Source organism: Ovis canadensis, chromosome 2 (assembly GCF_042477335.2).
Source record: "Ovis canadensis isolate MfBH-ARS-UI-01 breed Bighorn chromosome 2, ARS-UI_OviCan_v2, whole genome shotgun sequence".
In the NCBI taxonomy this organism is placed as follows: Eukaryota; Metazoa; Chordata; class Mammalia; order Artiodactyla; family Bovidae; genus Ovis; species Ovis canadensis.
The window spans coordinates 13148348-13170969 of NC_091246.1; the positions used below are offsets into that span (position 1 = coordinate 13148348).

Below are 22622 nucleotides of genomic sequence, written 5' to 3' on the forward strand. Positions count from 1 at the left end.
TTTCCTGGCAATGGGTTCAGTACTTTGGTCAGTTGGCTAAGCTTACCATCCTTTTTCTACCCCTGGCCAAGCCTGGTCATTCAGATGACCAAGTCCGACCTCTGTTCCTGCCAAGACTTCTTGGCTTGGTACCTCCCCTAGCCTGAGAGGGGCATGAGACTCTCACCATGCCCTAGAGGCTCCATCCAGCTGCCACTGACTCTTAAGAAAGAGCCTTTTGCAGATCCTTCCTGACACCTTCCTCCCCTGGTGGCCAAGGCCAAGAGAACTAGTTATAGAGGAGATGGCTACAAACCAGACAACCCAGATAAAACATGAAATTCTGCACCCACACTTAGGTAACCCTATTCTCGAGAATCAAAAGAGCAATTTGCTGTTATAGAAGTGGATCCCTGAGCGAGCCGGTAAGTGAAATGGGATCAAGACAGAGGCACAAGAGTGGGGTTGACTTTCAAAAAATAGAATGAACCATGATGCCCTCAGGCGCCATGCTGCTACCTGGGGAAGCAGAATCATTAGATGTGGGCCTAGTTTCTTCCCTGTTGCACACTGAGCACTGAAAGTAGTTTTAGACTTTTCTAACCCCTACCCCCGAAGTCCTAACACCATTTCTGGCTGCTGAAACCTTTCTCACTAGAATCTCAAGTCTTCACCAGATCTCAGCTTCAGTTTACCCACACTCTTCCTTTTCTCCAGCCCACCTCAAACAATTGGTACAAAACTGATCATGAAGAGTAAGGGTCTTTAACTTCCATATTTCATCAGATATAAGATGTTCAATGATAGATGCACCATCCTAATTCAGAGATGTGAAAAGTTGAAAAGAAAATGTGCTTCTTAGAATCATTATTATTACCTGAACTAAAGTCAGGGCATGGGAAATCACAAGCCATTTGATTTTAGGGGATCATGTATATGCATTAGCAAGCCCTCAAGATCAGTGTGTATAAATGCCCTGAGAAGTTTTGATGATTGGGTTTCCTCATTTTGAACAACATGATATATTTTAAATCTTAGTTTAGAGGAATATCATGGAAAATTACATAAATCTGTTAGAATATTAGCATAAGCAATTTTGAAAAGGTGCCAAATAAAACATCAGCAATTTAGTGTGTTAATGTGTATTTCTCTCTAAAGTATCTTGCAGACGATGGAAATGAGTAGTGGATAAATTTATAAACAGGAACAAAATTCCACAAAGCTTCATCTTTGCCATATTTGAACCAATAAATATTTCACCTTGTGTATTTGTGAACAGATTTTTGAACTTTGTGGAGCTGATGCTAAAAAACTGGAAGAAAAGATTCGAGAATTCATGTAAGCTGATCTCCAAGACAAAATACACTTGCAATGTTCTAAAAGGCCACAGTGAATGCGTTGTGTTTTTATTTCCAGCAAACATTGTGGTGTTCTATTGATCTCTCTCCTGATGCTTTACAGGTTGAATTCCATATCGCAATCTCACTGCAAAAACTGTCAAAACTCTTGTGCTGTCAGAGATAGTGTCATTTGCATTCTTTTAGCCTTGCACAGCTGAGTAATACCAGCTCAGTAACAAGGTTTTCCAGAGATGGCAGAAGATGGGATCTATCATAGCAATCAAGAAACATATAGAAGTCTTATTGGCTTGGTGCACTCCAAATATATAGCAGACTCTTCCCAACTGAGCCATTGTTTGTGGTACAAAATTCTTCTCCAGTGCATCACCGTGTATTGGAACCACTGGAGAAAAGAAAGCATGGTGTATACAGCTATGGTTACATGGATAAATACTATGTGCTAGGCAATATGCCAAGCCTGTAGCTGAGATTTGGCCTCTGTACACCAATACCAAATGGAACCTTAGAGACAGTTTTGGGTGAAGTAGGAGGAAAAAAAAAAACTGCTTTATTACTTTACCAGGCAAAGGAGGCCATGCCCTCAAAACTACGTGTCCTGACCTGGAGAGGGTAGTGAGGAATTTTATAGTAATTGTTCAAAGAGGAGGGTGTGATAGCTCATGGACATTCTTCTAATCAGTTGGTGGTGAGGTAATTGGGAGTCAGCATCATCAGCCTTCTAGTTGCAACTGGCCTGGGGTCTTTGTGCTTATAGGCAGCATACAGTTAACTTTTCCCACCTGGTGGGGTTTCAGTATATGTAAAGCAGCTCAAAGATATTGCTGTGTATATCACTTGACGGGGAGCCAGGACCCTGCCCCAAGCCTGTGCTGTTGTTTCTCGGCTGCTCCTCCCTTGTCTCTTTCCATTATTAGCAACTATTTGAACCTGCTATTTGGAACTCAGGAGAGGGCATGGAGGGTGAACGAAGCCTATTTCCTACAAACAAGAAACAGGGGACACAGAAATGTTTCTGTGCCCAGGAGCCCCATGGGATCCTGCTCAGTTTCAAGTCCTTTGCATCCATTGCCTCTTTTAATATTTGCAACAATCCTGTAAGTAGGCATGTATGAGGAAATGTTTAATGGGCTCTCTGCATGGAAAAAGTCTGTAGTGATTGCCAATTTCTATGGTGTAAATACTTGGTAAATTTCAAGCTACCAACATGATGTTGAAACTGTTTATGTTTGGGGCTTGAACCCACAGTCCTTTAACTGGGATACGGACTTAATGAAGCCCAGGTTCTTGGTGTCTCATCACAGAAAGAATTCAGTAAGAGACAATGTGATAGGTAAGAAGTGGTTTTATTTAGAGAGAAACACTTCACAGACAGAGTGTGAGCCATCTCTGAAGGTGAGAGCAGCGTGAAGGCATAAGGTTGTCAGTTTTTATAGGGGTGGGTAACTTCATAGGCTAATGAGTGGTAGGAGTATTCCAGCTACTTTGGAAAAGCGGTGGAGATTTCCAGGAATTGTGTCACCACCCACTTTTTGATGTTTATAGTTGGCCTTGGATCTGTCATGGTGCCTGTGGGTGTGTCATTTAGCTTGCTGATGTGTTACAATGAGCATATACTGAGGCTTAAGGTCTGATGGAAGCTGTTTGCCATGTTTTACCTATTTGGTTCTAATCAGTTTATGTTATGTCCTTGGGCTATGTCATTCTTAAGCCCTGCTCCCTTCCCTCCTGTTTCACCTTCATGGGTCCCAAATATACATCCTCCTGCTGTGTGTTTAGGTCATTCTGCATCTATAATAACTTCGTGCTTCAATGCTGACAGTGTATTCTTTTAAAAGCCATTTTAAACTGCAATTTAAAACTTCTAGGGCATCAACAATGCTTCTAAATCGATTCAGGTGATCACACATGAACAGCTCCGGCCAAGTCTGTGCACACACAGTGACAACCAAGTCAGACATGCCACCTGGTCCACTAAGATTATGAGATGCCACTTCTTGTCAGAGTCATCTCCATTTCAAAGATGTTGAAATGTGCGATAACGTAAACCTAGAGTACTCGACCTCCTTGATCTCCCAATTAAAAGTTAGCTCAAGAGCAAAAGGTTAAAAGTAGTCATAAAAAGGTTGTTGTACTTCTTCTGAATGATAAGTTGATCTCAGTCCCTTGAAATGCAAGTACTAACCTGTTTGCTTCACTAAGGAAAGGACAAACAGGAGGACAGCAGCAGGGAGCAGTGAGGGGTACCAGCTCTCTTGATCTCTGTTGAACCTTGAGTTGCTTATCTTGACCCTTACAGTGTTTAGGTTAAAACACTCCCATAGGATGGGAGCATGTTATCTTTCTCACCTCTAATTCTCTGACATCCAGCCCAGTGCACAGACCAGAGGAGACCCACAAGACACAAAGCTAAATGCAACATGGTACCCTGAATGGGAGCCTAGAGCAGAAAAGGGGTATAAGTGGGAAAAATGATGAAGTGTAATTAAAATCTGGTGCTTAGTCCACAGTAACATACCTGTGTTGGTTTCTCAGTTTTAACATCAGTTCAGTTACTCAGTTGTGTCCAACTCTCTGCAACCGCATGGACTGCAGCATGCCAGGCTTCCCTGTCCATCACCAACTCCCGGAACTTGCTCAAACTCATGCCCATCAAGTCGGTGATGCCATCCAACCATCTTATCCTCTTTCATCTCTTTTTCCTCCCACCTTCAATCTTTCCCAGCATCAGTGTCTTTTCAAATGAGTCAGTTCTTTGCATCAGGTGGCCAAAGTATTGGAGTTTCAGCTTCAGCATCAGTCCTTCCAGTGAATATTCAGGATTGATTTCCTTTCAGATTTAATGATTGGATCTCCTTGCAGTCCAAGGGACTCTCTCAAGAGTCTTCTCCAACACTGGACAGCTTCCATACTAGAACATGGAAGCAACCTAGATGTCCATCGACAGATGCATGGATAAGGAAGTTGTGATACATATACACAATAGAATATTACTCAGCCATAAAAAGGAACACATTTGAGTCAGTCCTAATGAACTGGATGAACCTAGAACCTATTGTGCAGAGTGAAGTCAGAAAGAGAAAGATAAATATTGTATTCTAATGCATATATACGGAATCTAGAAAAATGGTACCGAAGAATTTATTTACAGGGAAGCAACTGGAGAAACACACATAAAGAAAAGACTTATGGACATGGGAAGAGGGAAGGAGAGGGTGAGATGTATGGAAAGAGTAACATGGAAACTTACATTACCATATGTAAAATACATGGCCAATGGGAATTTGCTCTATGGCTCAGGAAACTCAACCGGGCTCTGTATCAACCTAGAGGGGTGGGATGGGGAGGGAGATGGGAGGGAGGCTCAAAAGGGAGGGGATATATGTATACCTATGGCTGATTCATGTTGAGGCCTGACAGAAAAGAACAAAATTCTGTAAAGCAATTATCCTTCAATAAAAAATAAATTTTAAAAAAACCTGTTTTTTAAAACTACTATTATTTTTTGACTGCACTGAGACTTCGTTGCTGTGTGGGCTTTCTATCATTATGGCAAGCAGGGGCTACTTTTTGTTGGGGTGCAGGGGCTTCTCTTGTTTTGGGGCACAGGCTCTAGGCATGCAGTTATTGTGGGCTCAGTTATTGTGGCTCATGGGCTTAGTTGCTCCACGGCATGTGGAATCATCCTGGACCAGGAATTGAACCCATGTCCCCCGCATTGGCAGGCAGATTCCTATCCATTGTGCCACAAAAGGAAGTACTGCCTATTAGTTTTATGTACACATAAAAATAAAATTAAGGGGTTTAAATTGAACAGCAAAAAAAATAGTATTCTCCCTGTGTCAAAGCTATTTAATGCCACATTCCCCATACCACCCCAAATCATCCGAAATTACTGCTTGAAATTCTCTCTCATGGTCACATGGGTCTGTGGCTTCCATTGTGTGAAAATGTAACCAAACTCTGATTATATGAAAGAACAAAAAAAAAAAAAAAACAAGTAGAAGTGGAATGGTTTCCTGCTGACGACAGAATGAAATTGTGAATCATTCATCTTTCTGCCAAAGCCCTTCATGATCTGGCCCTTACGTTCATGTTTGCCCTCCTCCCATTGTCCAAGGACTCCAGGCATTATCATTATGTCAAGCTCTGTAGTCTTCCCTGCATTTGAAATTGCCTCCTCGCATCTCTCCCTGCCAAACATTCTTCAACATCACTAGCAAACACACCGTTCCTTCACATGAGTCCACATCATCATGCGAAGCCTCCCTCCGCGATCCCAGACAGGGAAGAGAATTCCTTCTCTTGAGTGTCTGTGGAGCTTTGTATGTACAATCATTAGAGCTGCTATCTTTTGTGGGGTGTGGTGGATTTTTTTTTTGTCTGCCTAGGGTGCCAGATAATATACATGGTGCCTAGTAAATTTTGAATTTCAGATTTTTTAATGTAAGTATGTCCCCTGTAATAGTTAACTGAGTGCCCTGTATTTTTTATTTGCTAAACCTGGCCACCCCATGTCTGTCTCCCGTGAGCCTTAGCTCCCTAAGACAAAGGTAGTGGCCCTTCATCCCTGTGTGTGCAGTGCAACCAAGACCAGGAATACATCTTTATTCCTGCCTAGAAATGCAGGTTTGGAAGAGGGAAAGATAACATGCTCAAATCTAATACATTCATAATCTACAGACTAGACCCACTGTTGACACTATTCTCTAGCTTGTCTTTAACACACATAATAACAAGTTACAGACTGCATGGCTTCTACTGATGTTTCTAGTCTATAGGTGTCTCCCACACAGATCACACTGTGAGGGTGAGAACTTGGCCTACTGAATCCAAAGACAGGCATGACAAATAGCAGCTGCAGCCAAGGACAAATCTACTCCATGTTGGGGCCAGTTCTGTCCCTGTTAATCAGGTAGGCAATGAATCACGGTGTTTTGCTTTCAGGCGTTCCTGTGAGGGCAGTGTGCAATGATGGAAGAAATCACAGGCTCTAAAGTCAAATAAACTTGCATTTGCAGGTCTGACTCAGCCACTGCCAGACCAGAGGTATCTCTGGAGCTGTTTTCTCATCTGTAAACCGGGCCATCGTGGATACCTCCAACAGGTCAATGTGAGTATTAAATATACTGATATACATGAAGCATCTCTGTGGCACCTCTCCACAGCATGTGTTCAAGTGATGATGGGGATAAGGATGATGCTGTTTTATGTCTCCTATTCCAGCCAGAATATAATCTCTTTGAACATGTGAGCTGACTTTTTTATAAACTTCTTTTGTATTGTCCAACAGCCTCTAGTGCCATAGGCAGTGTTTTTTCCTCCTATAGACATCCAGAGAGATCAGAGTGTTTTCAGATGTTCAGTGCTAGTGCCTTTCAGAAAACTGACAGTATTTAACCACAGCAGGGTAGAGTAGGGTCAAAAATTAACCCAGGTGACTCGTGGACTGCACACCATCTTTTATAAATCCGTGAGAGACCAAGTTTGGGCAAATTAGTACTAGAGACATTGAAAAAGTAGGCATTGCTTTCTTAAAATAGTAAAGAACAGTTTTGGCATAAAAACTGCCATTCCCATATTTCCTGCCAGAATAGTCTACTGGACATGTACCATAATCCCAGACACTCACCATCAGGAACACACTTCCATGAGGTCACCACCTCACCATCTGCCCTTCTCACCTGCTGCTCAAGGAAATAAGTTCAGAATGATTCATAATCTACTCTCAGCAAACATATATTCACCATTTAGAAGGCCTTCTCCCATCTTAATTCTTATGTGTTCCTAGTGTCATTTAACTATAGCTATCATTAAACTTGTATTTCCATATTAAGACACCTTGAGTTAAACCTAGCAAAGTCCTCATTGGCACCTGGCTTTATAACCATGTCTGTCTGTTTCTCTCTTACACATACATATATATATATACATATGTACCATCATCTTCTTGGAACTCTGTGGCTTTGAACAGTTTGCTGCTAAGTCACTTCAGTCGTGTCCGACTCTGTGCAACCCCATAGACGGCAGCCCACCAGGCTCCACCAACCCTGGGGTTCTCCAGGCAAGAACACTGGAGTGGGTTGCCATTTCCTTCTCCAATGCATGAAAGTGAAAAGTGAAAGTGAAGTCACTCAGTCATATCCAACTCTTCGCGACCCCATGGACTGCAGCCTACCAGGCTCCTCCATCCATAGGATTTTCCAGGCAGGAGTACTGGAGTGGGCTGCCATTGCCTTCTCCCTTGAACAGTTTACCTGGGATAGAATTTTTCTCACCTGTACACTGAGAAAGTTGGAATTGTGTGATCTCTAAGCTCCCTTTTGGCTCTGTATCCTTAGGATTTGATTCTGTTTTGTCCCTGCTTCTCCGTTAGTTGATCCAGAGTCCAGCCCCCCTCCTCACCTTTTGGGGTGAGGATTTCAATATATGGAGGCAACTGCCCAGAATTCTCTGCTGGCGTCCCAGAGGGTAAGGAAAGCCCAGAAGCTGCTGCTGTTTGGGAGCTTGAGAAAGAAACTGGCTATAGAGGTGATAGAATATTACTCAGTCATAGAGAAGAATGGAATAAGGCCATTTGCAGCAACATGGATGGACCTGGAGATTTATCATATTCAGTGACTTAAATCAGAAAAAGACAAATATATGGTATCACTTACATGTGGAATCTAAAACAATAATACAAATATTTACAAAACAGAAACAGACTCATACACATAAAAAACAAACTTACGGTTACCAAAGGGGAAACACTGGGGTTGGGGATGGATAAACTAGATGTTTGGAATTAGCATGTACACACGATTACATATAAAACAGATACTCAACAAGCACCTACTGTATAGTATAGGGAGCTCTACTCAATATTCTGTAATAACCTATATGGGAAAAGAACCTGAAAAAGAATGGCTATATGTATAATGGAATCATTTAGCTGTGCACCTGAAACTAACATAACATCGTAAATCAACTATACTCCAATATAAAATAAAAACTTAAAAAAATACCACAGACTAGGTAGCTGTAAGCAACACAGATTTCTTTTTTTTCTTTTGTTTAATTTTTATTTTTACTTTATTTTGCTTTACAATACTGTATTGGTTTTGCCATACATTGACATGAATCAGCCATGGGTGTACATGAGTTCCCAATCCTGAACTCCCCTCCCACCTCCCACTCCATATCATCTCTCTGGATCATCCCCAAGCATCCTGTATTCTGTATCGAACATAGACTGGCGATTCGTTTCTTACATGATAGTATACATGTTTCAATGCCATTCTCCCAAATCATCCCACCCTCTCCCTCTCCCACAGAGTCCAAAAGTCCATTCTATACATCACAACACAGATTTCTTTCTCACAGTTCTGAAGGCTGGAAGTCCAAGATGAGGGTGCAGATATGGTCAGGTGAGAAACTTCCTTGTGGTTGCAGACTTCTTGTATCCTCACCTGGCAGGGAGTTCTGTGAGATCTTTTTTATTAGAGCACTAAGCCCTTTCATGTTGCGGCTTCCCTGGTGGCTCAGAGGTTAAAGCATCTGCCTGCAATGCAGGAGACCTGGGTTCGATCCCTGGGTCGGGAAGATCCCCTGGAGAAGGAAATGGCACCCCACTCCAGTATTCTTGCCTGGAGAATCCCATGGACGGAGGAGCCTGGTGGGCTACAGTCCATGGGGTCGCAAAGAGTCGGACACAACTGAGCGACTTCACTTTCAACTTCACTTTCACTTTCAAGCCGTTTCATGAGGGCCCCACCATCAGGACATAATCACCCCTCAAAGGCCCCACCCGTTGGTGGTTCAGAACTGTTTCACCAGGACTATGCACTTAACAATGAAGAGTTCTTTACAGCTCAAGGAAAATTGCCACAGTCCTTTCCTGGTTGTCTGCTTCCCAGTCTCCCCCAAGTACCTGTTTTACCAGTAGGATCCATGTAAGTTTTTTCAAACTTGATCCATTTTCCTTCTGAAATTAACTCCTCTGAAATAACCAACTTGTATTTTGGGAAGAATCTGTTTGTTCTTGGTTTTCCATTTTCAAATGAGTTGATCTTCATAGTCTTTAGACAGGAAGTTCACATCTAAGATGTGGAATGGAGGGGTTCACCTGTGGGAAGAAGGCGAAACGTAGAGAAGATGAACCCAAGGCAGCAGTTTCAGGAGATGCAATGCTACTGCTTTTAGAGCTTAGATGGTTGTGAGAATTACACTTGAGAATACAGAGTGCATGGTTCATTCATCTGAAATCCTGGACAGACAATAATGGATCATCATCATCTCCCAGAAGATATGATCACCTCTCCCAGGCAGCCTTTAGCCTCAGTGTCTTTCCTTGGCCACCTCTGGAAGCACCAGACCAACTGATAATTGCAAAGACTCACACAGCAATCAGATGAACTCATCTTTCATTCATTATAGTAATAGAAACAGGAGCTGGGAGAAACTCAGGCCTTTTCAACTGTACAGCTGGGGAATCTGCTTGCTCACTGCCATTATCCCAGTGCCCAGACGGTGCTGAGCACCTTGCAGGCACTCAACACTTAGTTGAATGAGTGTGTGAATAACTTCATAGATATTTACAAGAGTTAATAATAGTGAGATAAGAGAACTCACCTCATGGAGGAGATGACTCACAGCTAAGCCCCATGTGAAAAAGGCTTTAGTCTTTTCTCTAAAGCCTTTTCTTTAGAGTTTTTTCTCTAGAGTCTCTGCTTTTCTCTAACAACCTTTAAAATACCCCAGTTTTATGTGGCATTTTACTGGAGGTAAACTTAATAAGTTAAAGTTACATAATTAGTTATATCAGCTTCCATTATATTATTGATCCAAGGCTGCTCATGGAGCACCTGGCAACAGTGAAAGAAAAACAGTAGCAGGTGTTTGGACTTAGTTCGTGCTTGCTAACTAATTAGATGAGGATTTTTTCCCCCCCGGAAACCCTAAGCAGTCTTCATTTGACTCCAAAATTGAGAGTCCAAATCCAGAGGCTTCAGCCAACTCTGTTTCTCTTTCTTGCTTCTGGACTGGAAGACATTCTAGCATTAAGATGCTTTCGCATAAAACTAATGTTGTTCATCAGAAGTTGATTTTATAGTTTAAGTTTCAGCATTCTGATGATGCCAGATTTTACACAATGGATGGACTGGAGTCAGAGTGTAAGGGTTTGAATCACAGCTCTCCCATTTACTAACTGTGTGTCCTTGGCCATACTTACCTTTTTGTTGCTCCAGCTTCAAAACCTATAAAATGGGGATAACGATGATATTTATATCACTACATTATAATGACAAATAAACAATGCCTTGAACACAATAAATGCTATACATGTGTTCCTTCAATCATAAAACTGTTTAAATTTTAATGCTTTAGTTCCCAGTAAATTTTTTGTTAATGATTGATTATCTGATCATTTAGGAACATGATCAAAGTTGTTAATAAACAGGTTTATAGCTGACTTATATTCACATATGCCTAGTAAAAATTAAAAATGTAACACCTCAGTGAAGGGCTGGTTGTATTCAAGGATTGTTTAGGCAGAGAATGTCAGGGTTTTTGACAACCTACAAGAGAAACTCAGGCTGACTGCTTTAAGTAAAGCCACTGGGGAAGGCCCCCCAGTATTAAGCCTCAGGAAGGACAGGAATCAGGCATTTCCAGGCATCTCAGGAACATAAATTCATGGAGAAGCCCCTTAGGAGTGACTCCTGTGATTTTTCCCTCTTGCACTACTCCTTGAGTAATCATTAGCCTTGAGAGCTAAGCTCTTCTGAGAGAGTTTGATTGGCCTGAACTCAGCTGCCCATGCTTGGGCCTAGTGGTAGGGGCAGGTGTGGTACCTGACTGGTCCCAACAGAATTACAGGGAATGGAGGGGAGAGTTATCCAAAGGAAGAGATGGGTGTCATTACCCAAAGAAATGGGGAGGCTTGTTAGACAGACCAAAGCAGCAGCTGTCCCCTGGGTGAAGAAAGAAGAGGAAGGGAGGGCAGTGTTTTCTAAAATACTAGTTACATTTGTTTTGGAGGCCTTTCCAGGAATTTAAATGCATCTCTCTCCCTCAGAGGCTGGCTCATCCTCTTGGGGCATTCATGCAAAAAAAGCAAGAATCTGGCAATAATCATAAACTGCTCCTTTTCCTGGCCTAATGAAGCAGATCTCTGGTTGTTTGTGTTGCCTTCATTTAAATACCAGTCTTTGCCTCACAGTTTCATAACAGCAACAGTTCCTAGTTCAATCAAAACACACGATGCTGAACTTTCAGAATTCAACAGATGATAAGTTTATGAAAATGGATTACATATTCATGAATCCTTTTCTCAGTCAGGTTTTTTGGGCTGTAAGTGCCAGAACATCCAACTTGAAGTTGCTGAAGCCAGACAGAAATGTATTATTAACACAGCACTGAATGTCCAGGTGCAGGGGAGGCATCAGGTGGCGGTGGGGTGGATGGTTTCATTCAGTGGCTCCAGCCCTTCTCCTCTGCAATTGCCATGATGCTTTCTGCCTTGTTTTCTCTCCATGTTCTTCATCTCAGGATGGAAGTAAGATGGCTCAGAATTTCCCAGCCTTGCAACTACAGAACACAGTAGCTGGAGGGAAAATGAGATCATTTCTCAATGCAGATTTCAGGAATAAGGGAACTTTCCCCAGAATCTTCTAGCAAACTTTCCTTTCATCTCCATGGTCTGGATTGGGTTATATACCCCATCAACTACCCTGGTGGTCAAGGAGAGACCTGGGTTCTTGAACAAGCCAAACTGGCAAAGAAAATGACAGCATCATGCCTGGTTCCCAACTCACCAGACAAGAAAAGGAAAGATTGTATGTTAAAGAGAAAATAGAGTAGGCATTTCTCTTTTTTTCTCCCCAAATATCTGAACCTCACTGCTGCCCCACCTGTATGTCTGAGAAATTTAAGATTTAGTGGAAGACAGAGGCCACTTTGAGTTATCAAAGCATCATATATTTAAAATTCAGCTTTAGGCATCCTACATTTATCTTAGACCTAATCCAACGGAATCCAGTTTCCAGGGGCAACCAAGTGTTCAATGGCAATGGCAGAAGGGGCCTCACCAGACTGGGTTTTTTACTTGTTTGGGGTTGCAGTCCAGCCTGCTGTCTCCCTCCCTGACTCCTGCTCAGTTTCCAAACCTAGTTCTATGTGACCAGAAATTCTGTGCAAATAAATCATACTAGGTATGCTTTGGTTGTTTGCAACTCTGAATTCTGATCATCCAAACCTCAACATCAACTACTAAAATGTGAACCAGTCATTTAGCATTGATGTCAGTATGAAACACAAAAGGGGAAAGGACATTTTTAAAGCAGAAGTAGCATGATACTGCCTTCTGAAGTCTGGGTCTTAGAATAGCAAACTTCGGCTTAGTCAGTGCCTTAAGGAATTTCCCAACAACATCTCCTGTGTCAACTAACCTAAGGGTAAAATGGAAACAATCCTGGACTGTTCAGTGACTTAAAAGTTAAGGCTAACAAAATTCTGGCATAAACAGGCTGAAGTCCCTTACTAGGACTTTTCCTTTCCTTTTGAAAGTGAAAGTCACTCAGTTGTGTCTAACTCTTTGCGACCCCATGGACTATATAGTCGATGAAATTCTCCAGGCCAGAATACTGGAATGGGTAGCTGTTCCCTTCTCCAGGGGATCTTCCCAACCCAGAGATCGAACCCAGGTCTCCCGTATTGCAGGTGGATTCTTTACCAGCTGAGCCACAACGGAAGACCAAGAATACTTGGGCTTGGGAGTCAGTAGCCTATCCCCTATCCAGCGGATTGTCCCAACCCAGGAATTGAAGTAGGGTGTCCTGCATTGCAGGCAGATTCTTTACCAGCTATCAGGGAAGCCCTCCTTTAGCCTATCCTGACTAATGAAATTATTTTCATATATCATAATCTAACTCCTACTACATTTAGCAATTTGAGGATAACAAAAACCTGTAGCATGAAAAACATAACACTTTTTGGCTCCTAAATTAAACTATATTCCTATCAGCTTTGGAGAAGGCAATAGCACCCCACTCCAGTACTCTTGCCTGGAAAATCCCATGGATGAAGGAGCCTGGTAGGCTGCAGTCCATGGGGTTGCTAAAGGTCAGACTCGACTGAGCAACTTCACTTTCACTTTTCACTTCTCTGCATTGGAGAAGGAAATGGCAACCCACTCCAGTGTTCTTGCCTGGAGAATCCCAGGAATGGAGGAGCCTTGTGGGCTGCCGTCTATGGGGTCACACAGAGTCGGACAGGACTGAAGCAACTTAGCAGCAGCAATAGCAGCCTATAAACTTTGTTACATTCTCAGAATAAGACACATTTATGATCTGAATTCTGTTTGGATTGGGGGCTGATGCTAATTTATCAGTTGTCATTGGGCAGTATAATAGAGCAGTTTAATGACACTATTAGTTATAGACTGGAAACTCTGCTCTCCTTTCTTCTCTAGACCATGAAAGAAGCATCTTGGTTCTAGGTGGTGACATTTGCTACCCTGCACACATGCCAGGGGACAATGGGAAGCTTGGGCTACTGACTTTTTAAATGATGATAAAGGTTGGTTGTTGAGGTTGAACATGGTGCTAATAAGCTGGGCACAGGCTCTCCAGCCTTTTTCAGCTTCAGTCCCTCACAGCTGGCATAGTTCTGGAAGCCAAATATAAAGCAGAGGTTCTCTTAACAATTGACAGTTCCAAACATGAACAAGCTCCTAAAACACAGGGGTGGTGTGTTTTTGTTTTTTTTACCCCTATTCAGCAACCATTCCTTTTTTCTGACATCCCCTGATTGCTCCATAGAAAAGTATTGCTCCCATACAATGTGAAATCTAAGAGACACAGTGAAACCAAAGGCTGCCATTTTACTGAAGAAGCTAAGGGGGGTCCCTGAAGGCTCCTTCTATAAGATTCTACCTCTTATAGTCCTAGCCTAGTCGGAGGGGTAGAGAATGTGACCTTGGCCTGGCCCAATATGTGGCCACGTTGACTTGTCCACTCAATCTGAACCAATAGGACATAATAAAACCTGAATATTGACTCCTGAGGGGGGGATTTTTTTTTCTGTCTTTTTCACTGGATTTGAAGGCCTAGGAGGTTAGGTTTGAAACTATAGCAGCCAAACTGCTACCACAGGCTTGTCTAGAAACAGGGCTAATCAGAGGCTAAAGAATCAAAAGAAAGTAGGTCCTGGTGACATCACTTGACCTTTTTCAGCAAGTCATAACTGAAGCCAGAACTACCCCTGGAATTGCCAAGTTCCCTTTTTCAAGGCCCATGTGGTTCCTGTCCCAGGGACAGAGGTGAAGTGATCCAGTTGCTTTTCCCTCCACATGCAGTTGTAAGACTGTCCAGAGTGAAGAATAGTCACAGCCAGGCCTTGGACCAAGGCCTTGGACCTCTAGGCAGTCTCATCCAGCGTCTCCTGCTGTTAACTCCAGGCAGGCCACCTCGCCTTTCTCCGTCTCTTCCCTATCAAAGGAATGTTCCTGTTTGTTCTAGAGATTCATGCGGCCGTGGTAGGGAAAGCAATGTGGAAGCAACCGATATGGAAAGTCTACAGTATTATTTTGCTATAATATTATAGTATTTGCTTTCCAAGAAATCTGAGAAGCTTTACCAAAAGAAGCAACTCTGGAGCCACACTTCTTTGTGTTTTTATTTTTCCTGTAGGGCTTAATTTCTTCCAAAATCGGAGAGTTTACAAGATCAGCTGCCTTTTATTTTTTCATTTGTATTTTTGGGGGCTGTGCCATACAGTGTGCATATCTGAATTCCCCAACCAGGGACTGAACCTGTGCCCCTGGAGTGGAAGCTCGGAGGCTTAACCACTGGACCATCAGGGATGCCCCTCAACTGCCTTTTAATTCAGTTAATTCAGTCACTTTGCAGTTCATTTTTTGCTTCATATTTAAGTGTTGTGGTGGTCAGACCACATTTCCACTAAGAGTTCATGGCTTGTTTTCAGGAGAGAATGGCTAAAAGTTCAATATAACTGTATGCATTTGAGGTCTATGAGTAATTGAGATAAAATGTTCAGAAAGTGAAAACGCTACCCTCCACTCAAAATTAAATGGAGTTGACACAGCTGGTTTGTTTGATTTCAGTTCAGTTCAGTTCAGTCACTCAGTCGTGTCCGACTCTTTGTGACCCCATGAATTGCAGCACACCAGGCCTCCCTGTCCCTCACCAACTCCCGGAGTTCACTCAAACTCGCGTCCATCGAGTCAGTGATGCCATCCAGCCATCTCATCCACTGTCGTCCCTTTCTCCTCCTGCCCCCCAGTCCCTCCTAGCATCAGCGTCTTTTCCAATGAGTCAACTCTTCGCATGAGGTGGCCAAAGTACTGTAGTTTCATTTGGGGATGGGCAAATGGGGCTGTGCTAGATTTTATATTTCAGTTATCAGATTTCTCTAGAAAAACAAATGGATTTCTAAATGAATTTCCTGAGAAAATGACTAAGTGTGAGTAACACTAAAATAAGTTTCTTGTACATAGCGAAACGGATATTGAAGGGGAGAAAAGGCTCAGTGTGTCATAGTTCTTTGGAAATTGTTTTAGCATGGAAATGGGTACCATATAACATGCCATTTTGTTATTTGACAAAGCAGCTACTGGTTTCTGCCATCAAGAAAAAAGACAAAAAGGGATCTAAAGTAAGTAGAGCTAAAATCCCTATTCCCCAGTCCTTGTATTTTTATGAGGAAATCTTGGCTCCTGACAAGGTCTGATCAGAGCTGCACAACTAAATCTGTTTTCCCATTTCGTAACTGTGGGCGATATAAAGGGTTTCAAGCAGAGGAATGACTTGCTCAGATGAACATACTGTTGTGTAAGGAATGGGTCATAGGGGAGCAAGCATGGTCAGAGTGGGCTGAGTCCTGAGTGTACGGCTGTGGTCCGGGTAAGAGCAGTGGTCTGGAGGGCAGTAGCAGTGAAGTAGAAATGAAGAAAGTGCTTTATTGGAGTAAAGATATCCTTTATGAGCAAAACAAAGATGACCTCGCACCAGTAAATGTTACTTACAATGATTTATTTTTAAGTATTGTGATCTCTTTAGTTACCTTTGCTGATAAACGTTCTAATTAAAAACTAACCCTGTTTTTTTAGGAGGAGGATCATGAGAGAACATGGGCCTCACAAATGTGTGCCAAGAGACGATGATAAACAAAAGGTAAAGGCCAATGTAACGGAAAAATCCAACTGATAATGTGTTTACATCTTTGCTTGTGATACCTTGATTTGTACCCTCAAAGTTATCAATATCAGGAAGAATTCTAAATGCATTTGTTGAACCATTAAATTACTTAGTTTTAGTCAAGTGACTACTGAAGAGCTCTAGAATTAGACAGCCTAGACAATCATGTGTTTCAAATGAAATCTTATTTCTTTTATGTCTTGAGTCTCCAACCAAGTAAAATTCCTTTATGCCTTCAGTTTTCTTCCCTTAAAGGTTATCTGCTGGTAAGGATTCTTGTGCATATTGTTGTTCAGATGCTAAGTTCTGTCTGCCTCTTTGTGACCCCCATGGACATGCATGCCAGGCTTCCTTGTCCGTCACCATTTACTCAAACTCATGTCCATTGTGTCGGTGATGCCATTCAACCATCTCATCCTCTGTTGTCCCCTTCTCCTCCTCCCTTCAATCTTTCCCAGCATCAGGGTCTTTTCAAATGAGTCAGCTCCTTGCATCAGGTGGTCAGAGTATGGAGTTTCAGCTTCAGCATCAGTCCTTCCAATGAATATTCAGGACTGATTTCCTATAGGGTTGACTGATTGGATCTCCGAAGACTCTTCTGCAACACCACAATTCAAAAGCATCAATTTTTTGGTGCTCAGCCTTCCTTATGGTCCAACTTGCACATCCATTCATGATGACTAGAAAAGCCATGGCTTTGATTATACGGACACTTGTTGGCAAAGTGACATCTGCTTTTTAATCTGCTTTCTAGGTTTGTCATAGTTTCCTTGCAATGAGCAAGTGTCTTTTAATTTTGTGGCTTCAGTCACCATCTGCAGTGATTTTGGAGCCCTCCAAAAATACAATCTGTCACTGCTTCTACTTTTTCCTGATCTGTTTGCCATGAGATGGTAGGACCAGATGTCATGATCTTCGTGTTTTGAATGTTGGGTTTTAAGCCAACTTTTTTACTGCATCTTTCACCCTCATCAAGAGGCTCTTTAGTTCCTCTTCACTTTCTGCCATTAGAGTGGTATCGTCGGCATGTCTGAGGTTCCTTGTAACATAGTTGGATTGTTAACAGAGTGCCAATGAACAGTGTGGCACACCAGCATCCGTGTAGATAAGGAACAAATAATAAAAAATATGTCCTTCTGGTTGTTTGGTGGTTATAGATAAGCAAGTTGTCCTCCCCACAAGAGTCAGGATCACTTTTAGCTCTGGATCAGTTGTTAATGGCACTGGGCAGAGATAATATACCTATATTTCATCTCTCTGCCTTTTGAAGATATGACATTTCCAAAGTAAGGAAATGGATTCAGCTGGCTTCTGTAGGAAGGGTTGTCATTTCTTTTTCTTCTTTTATAATCCACAGAGCATATTTATTTTTACTAAGTGATTTGGTGAAGGCACAATGAATATCTTTATCCCATTTTTGTTTTATTTGTCGTTTAGTCAAATAGTCGTGTCTAACTCTTTGCAACCCCATGGACTGCAGCATGCCAGGCTTCCCTGTCCTGCACCAGTATATTTACACCAGCATTGAAAATGTGGAATGTATTTATATGTTCATTAGTTTTAAAAATTTAAACAGTTAATAGTTGAAGTACCTAATCAGGAGTCTACTCCTGGGGGTGTTTAAATCAGCATCTGAAAATCTCTAAGTATAATGTTCTAGAGGGAGTTTCTGCAAACTATTCAAATATCCTTAGAGTTCGTAAAGTAGAATAAGAAATGTTAGATATTTTTCACTGGTGACATGAAAGATATTCAAGATACATAGATGGGCTGTGCTGGCACTTCCTTTCTTTCATGAACAAAGTATAAGAATTGGTACACATTTCTTGTGATCAGATTGATTCAAAGGTGTGTAATTATCACCATTCCAGAACATTTTCAAGATTTCAAAAAGGAACTTCACACCCATTAGTAATCACTCCCCATCCCCTACTTCCTCCCACCCCTGGGAACCACTAGTGGACTCTGGACTTGCCTGCTCTGGTCATTTCAGATATACTAATGGCCTTTTCTATCTGACTATTTTTACTTTTGCTTATTGTCAGAGTTCATCTATATTGTGGCACGTATCAGAACATCATTCCATTTTGGGTTTATTTCGAGGCTGTTTTGAATAAAGTTGCTATAAATATTCATATTCAAGTCTTCGTGTGGACTTGTGTTTCAATTTCTTTGGGGTAAATATCTAGAAGTGGAATTACTAGATCATATGTTAAATGTATGTTTAACTTTAAAAAAAAAAAAAGGGAAAGCAAAACAAACTTACCAAACTGTTTTCTAAAGTACTTGTATAGTTTTACATGCCTATCAGCAATGTATCAAAATTATTTCCAGTTAATCTACAATCTCACCTCCATTTGGTGTTACCAGTCTAGTGGGTACAAGAGTGTCTCATTGTGGTTGTGAATTTCCCCAATGACTAATGATGTTGAGCATTTTTCTGTTTGTGTACTTTCGATTACTTAGATATCTTCTTTGGAGAAGTGTGTGTTCCACTTAGTGCCATGTTTTTTACCAGTTGTTTAACACTGCTTTTCAAAGAGCAGAGGTTTCACATTTTAATGAAGTCAAATTTATTAGGTTTTTCTTTTTTAGTTAGGAATTTCTGTGTCCTGCCTAAGAAATATTTGCCCCAAGGTTGCAAAATTTATTTCCAACATCTTCTTCTAGAAGTTGTATAGTAAATTTTGAGTTATTTTGTTGTATGGTGTAAGGTAAAGGTCAAGTTTCTTCCTTCTTTTTTTTTTTTTTTTGAATAGAGATATCCACTGGCTTCTAGAAAAACAGAGAGTCTGAAAGGAGCAAGGAGAAGTGTTTGCTTGACCTCCTGGGCGCCTATGTACATGGAGCCCACACTTGAAAAGAGCAGTAGTCTCAGGTAAGACAAAAGAAACATCTGAGAAGAGGTTCACAGTATATTGGTGCTGCTGAATCCAGCTAGTTTCAGCAAGGTACACAGTGAGAAGGGACACAGGGAGGGGGACGACTGCACCAGATTAAGGAATGTAAAGAGGGTAGGCTACTCACAGGGGCTATTATACTATTTGAAACTTACATGACAATACTTAGCATTGAAAATGTGGAATGTATTTATATGTTTGTTAGTTTTAAAAATATAAACAGTTAATACTTGAAGTGCCTAATCAGGAGTCTACTCCTGGGGTGTTTAAATCAGCATCTGAAAATCCCTAAGTAGGAACTGATGCTCTAGAGGGGATTCCTGCAAACTATTCAAATATCCTTATAGAGTATGTAAATTAGCATAACAAATGTTAGATACTTTTCACTGGTGACATAAAGGATATTTCAAGATCTGTAGATGGGCTGGCTTGAAAACTGTGTTGGCACTTCCTTTCCTTCATGAACAGAGTATAAGAATTGGTGCACATGTGTTGTAACCAGATGACCTCCTTGGATCTTGATTTTCTTCTCGGTAAAATGGGAAGAATTAAACCTATCTCCTAAGGGATGCAATATACCCAGCTCCAGGTCTGGTACTGAATGACTGTTCCACACTTGTATTTGTTTCTTTTCCTGTAACCATCTTCTTTACCATTATATTTTCAACTCTCAATTTTAGATCGCTTACATGTTCCCTTTTGTGTCCTCATCTCAACTCTCTTGCTAGACTCAGTCTTTACACATCACTAGTTGCTGGCCTCCCTTTGGAAATCCCAGGGCAAGTTTATCAAATCTTAGTGTACCTAATCACCTGGAATCCTGCTTTAAAATGCAGAGTCCAGGGATCTTCCTCAGAAGATTGTGGTTCTATAAAATCTGTCTGGGTGTGGTCTGGAAATCTGCTGAATCATCAAGTACCTTGAGCTGTACTGAATGATGCGGTCAAAGGCCACACTTAGAGAAACCTATGATCTGAAAAAAGCTTGCTCAGAAGCCCCAGATCTGCATTTCTTCAAATTCAAACCTAGACAAAGACAGCAAACCTAGTTTTCCAGTCCCCCAGGAAAACTCAGATAGAGCTGACCCAGAAACCTGAAGCAAGCTCATCACTCAAGCTACTCATTTCTGCTCTTTTTGACAATGAAGAAATACCATTTTAGCCTATCCAAAGCGCATTTCTCCTTTCTCTGGCAACCCCTCGAATTTTCCTCACTCCTAGCTGAAACAAATGGTCCAAGCAAGGCTGATGCCCTTCTCCACCGTCCAACTAAAGTCAAATAAGGTCAGCCTTCAGGGCACTTTCTAGAACAAGGCAGAGGAATGCCCTTTCTTCCGGGACACTAAATCAATAGGGACCTAAGCCTGGAGGGGCAAGTCTTATATTAGGTGGAGAACCCACTGAGAATGAAACAGCTGTGGTGCTCTTATGACACCTTTAGGCCCCTGGAGTTGAATGAGATACTAATTCTTTTTACTTTGAACTGGAATTTCTCCTTACACCTGAGAGTTCTGACTAATACACAGAACCAACCCCCTGTCCCCCAAGTAAAGGCCTTCATGACACCCTGTCTTCTCACCCCTACCTTTCTGCACAAACAGATCCTCCATTTCTGGGCTGTCCCAATAATTCCCCTGCACCTCCCTCTCCCCACAGAATGTTACCACCTTGTCCCAACTGAAATACTAAAGACTTGAGTGTCCCATGAGCTTGTAAGCAGGAGATCTTCCTCTTTGTGTAGGGACAAGTCTAACCTATACTCTTTCACCCTCTGAGGGGAGAGAATCCTTTTCTTTTTGATTCATATTATAGAGCTTAGTCTTCATTACAAATTTCCTGATAACTTAATTCACTTAAGACTTTGACACCTGTTTTACAGTCTTGCCTTCCACCTCTGCCATCATTCCACAGGGATGTCACCATTCCATTAATAGCCTGTAATCATAGTGTATATAGCACTTACTCTGTACCAGTGAAGAAGGAAATGGCAACCTACTCCAGTATTCTTGCCTGGAAAATCCCATGGACAGAGGAGCCTGGCGGGCCACAGTCCATGGAGTTGCAAGGAGTTGGACACAACTTAGCAACTACACCCCCACCACGACTGTGTACCAGGCATGGTTCTAAGCACTTTACATGTATTTTAGCTCACCTGACTCTTCTAATAGCATGGGGCTATTATTGTATCCATTTTATAGATAAGGAAACTGAGGCAGAGAGATTGTTTAAACTTGTCTAGAGTTACCCAGCCACTAAATGGTAGAGTGGGAATGAGGACAGGGAATCTAATTGCAAAGTCCAGGCTGTTAATGCAGGTGCTAGACTCCCAGTTACCTGCTCCCTATAATTGTAGCATTCCCTGTATCCCCCTCTATATTGGTCCTGGACATTGGAAAGGTCCTTAAAGAGGTGTCAGCTGGGAGAGGTTTGGATAGTCAATGGATATCTGTACCTCTGTTTCCTACAGCTCAATTATTTATTGTCATCTCCTAAGTAAATGTATCAACTAATAGGCCCAAAAGCAGAGCTATATGCTGGGCTGAAGACAGAGCAGCAGCAAGGCAGATTATGTAATGTGCTCTTGCTACTCTTTAAGGCCTCTTCTCTGCCCCACTGGTCCTTATTTTCTTTTTTTTTTTTTTTTTTTATTTTTTTAATTTTAGTTTTTTATTTTTTAAATTTTAAAATCTTTAATTCTTACATGCATTCCCAAACATGAACCCCCCTCCCACCTCCCTCCCCATAACAACTTTCTGGGTCATCCCCTTGCACCAGCCCCAAGCATGCTGCATCCTGCGTCAGACATAGACTGGCGATTCAATTCACATGATAGTAACATGTTAGAATGTCATTCTCCCAAATCATCCCACCCTCTCCCTCTCCCTCTGAGTCCAAAAGTCCGTTATACACATCTGTGTCTCTTTCCCTGTCTTGCATACAGGGTCGTCATTGCCATCTTCCTAAATTCCATATATATGTGTTAGTATACTGTATTGGTGTTTTTCTTTCTGGCTTACTTCACTCTGTATAATCGGCTCCAGTTTCATCCATCTCATCAGAACTGATTCAAATGAATTCTTTTTAACAGCTGAGTAATACTCCATTGTGTATATGTACCACAGCTTTCTTATCCATTCATCTGCTGATGGACATCTAGGTTGTTTCCATGTCCTGGCTATTATAAAC

The 22622-nt window shown here is 41.7% G+C and overlaps 1 protein-coding gene and 1 long non-coding RNA gene across 2 annotated transcripts in view; both read left to right on the forward strand.

Moving 5' to 3' along the window:
- LOC138433224 (thioredoxin domain-containing protein 8-like) overlaps window positions 1–1321 on the forward strand; it is a 36704-nt gene extending 35383 nt beyond the window's left edge. Inside the window, exons 5-6 of the mRNA XM_069575454.1 lie at window positions 339–404; window positions 1259–1321. Of these exons, the coding sequence (XP_069431555.1) occupies window positions 339–404; window positions 1259–1321 (129 nt within the window). The remainder of the gene's footprint in view (window positions 1–338; window positions 405–1258) is intronic.
- Window positions 1322–6358: 5037 nt separating this feature from the next.
- On the forward strand, window positions 6359–19415 carry LOC138433228 (uncharacterized). The gene is made up of 3 exons (XR_011254211.1): window positions 6359–6450; window positions 16450–16513; window positions 19297–19415. It is a non-coding gene; the product is annotated as an uncharacterized lncRNA (long non-coding RNA).
- The last annotated feature ends 3207 nt before the right edge of the window (window positions 19416–22622 follow it).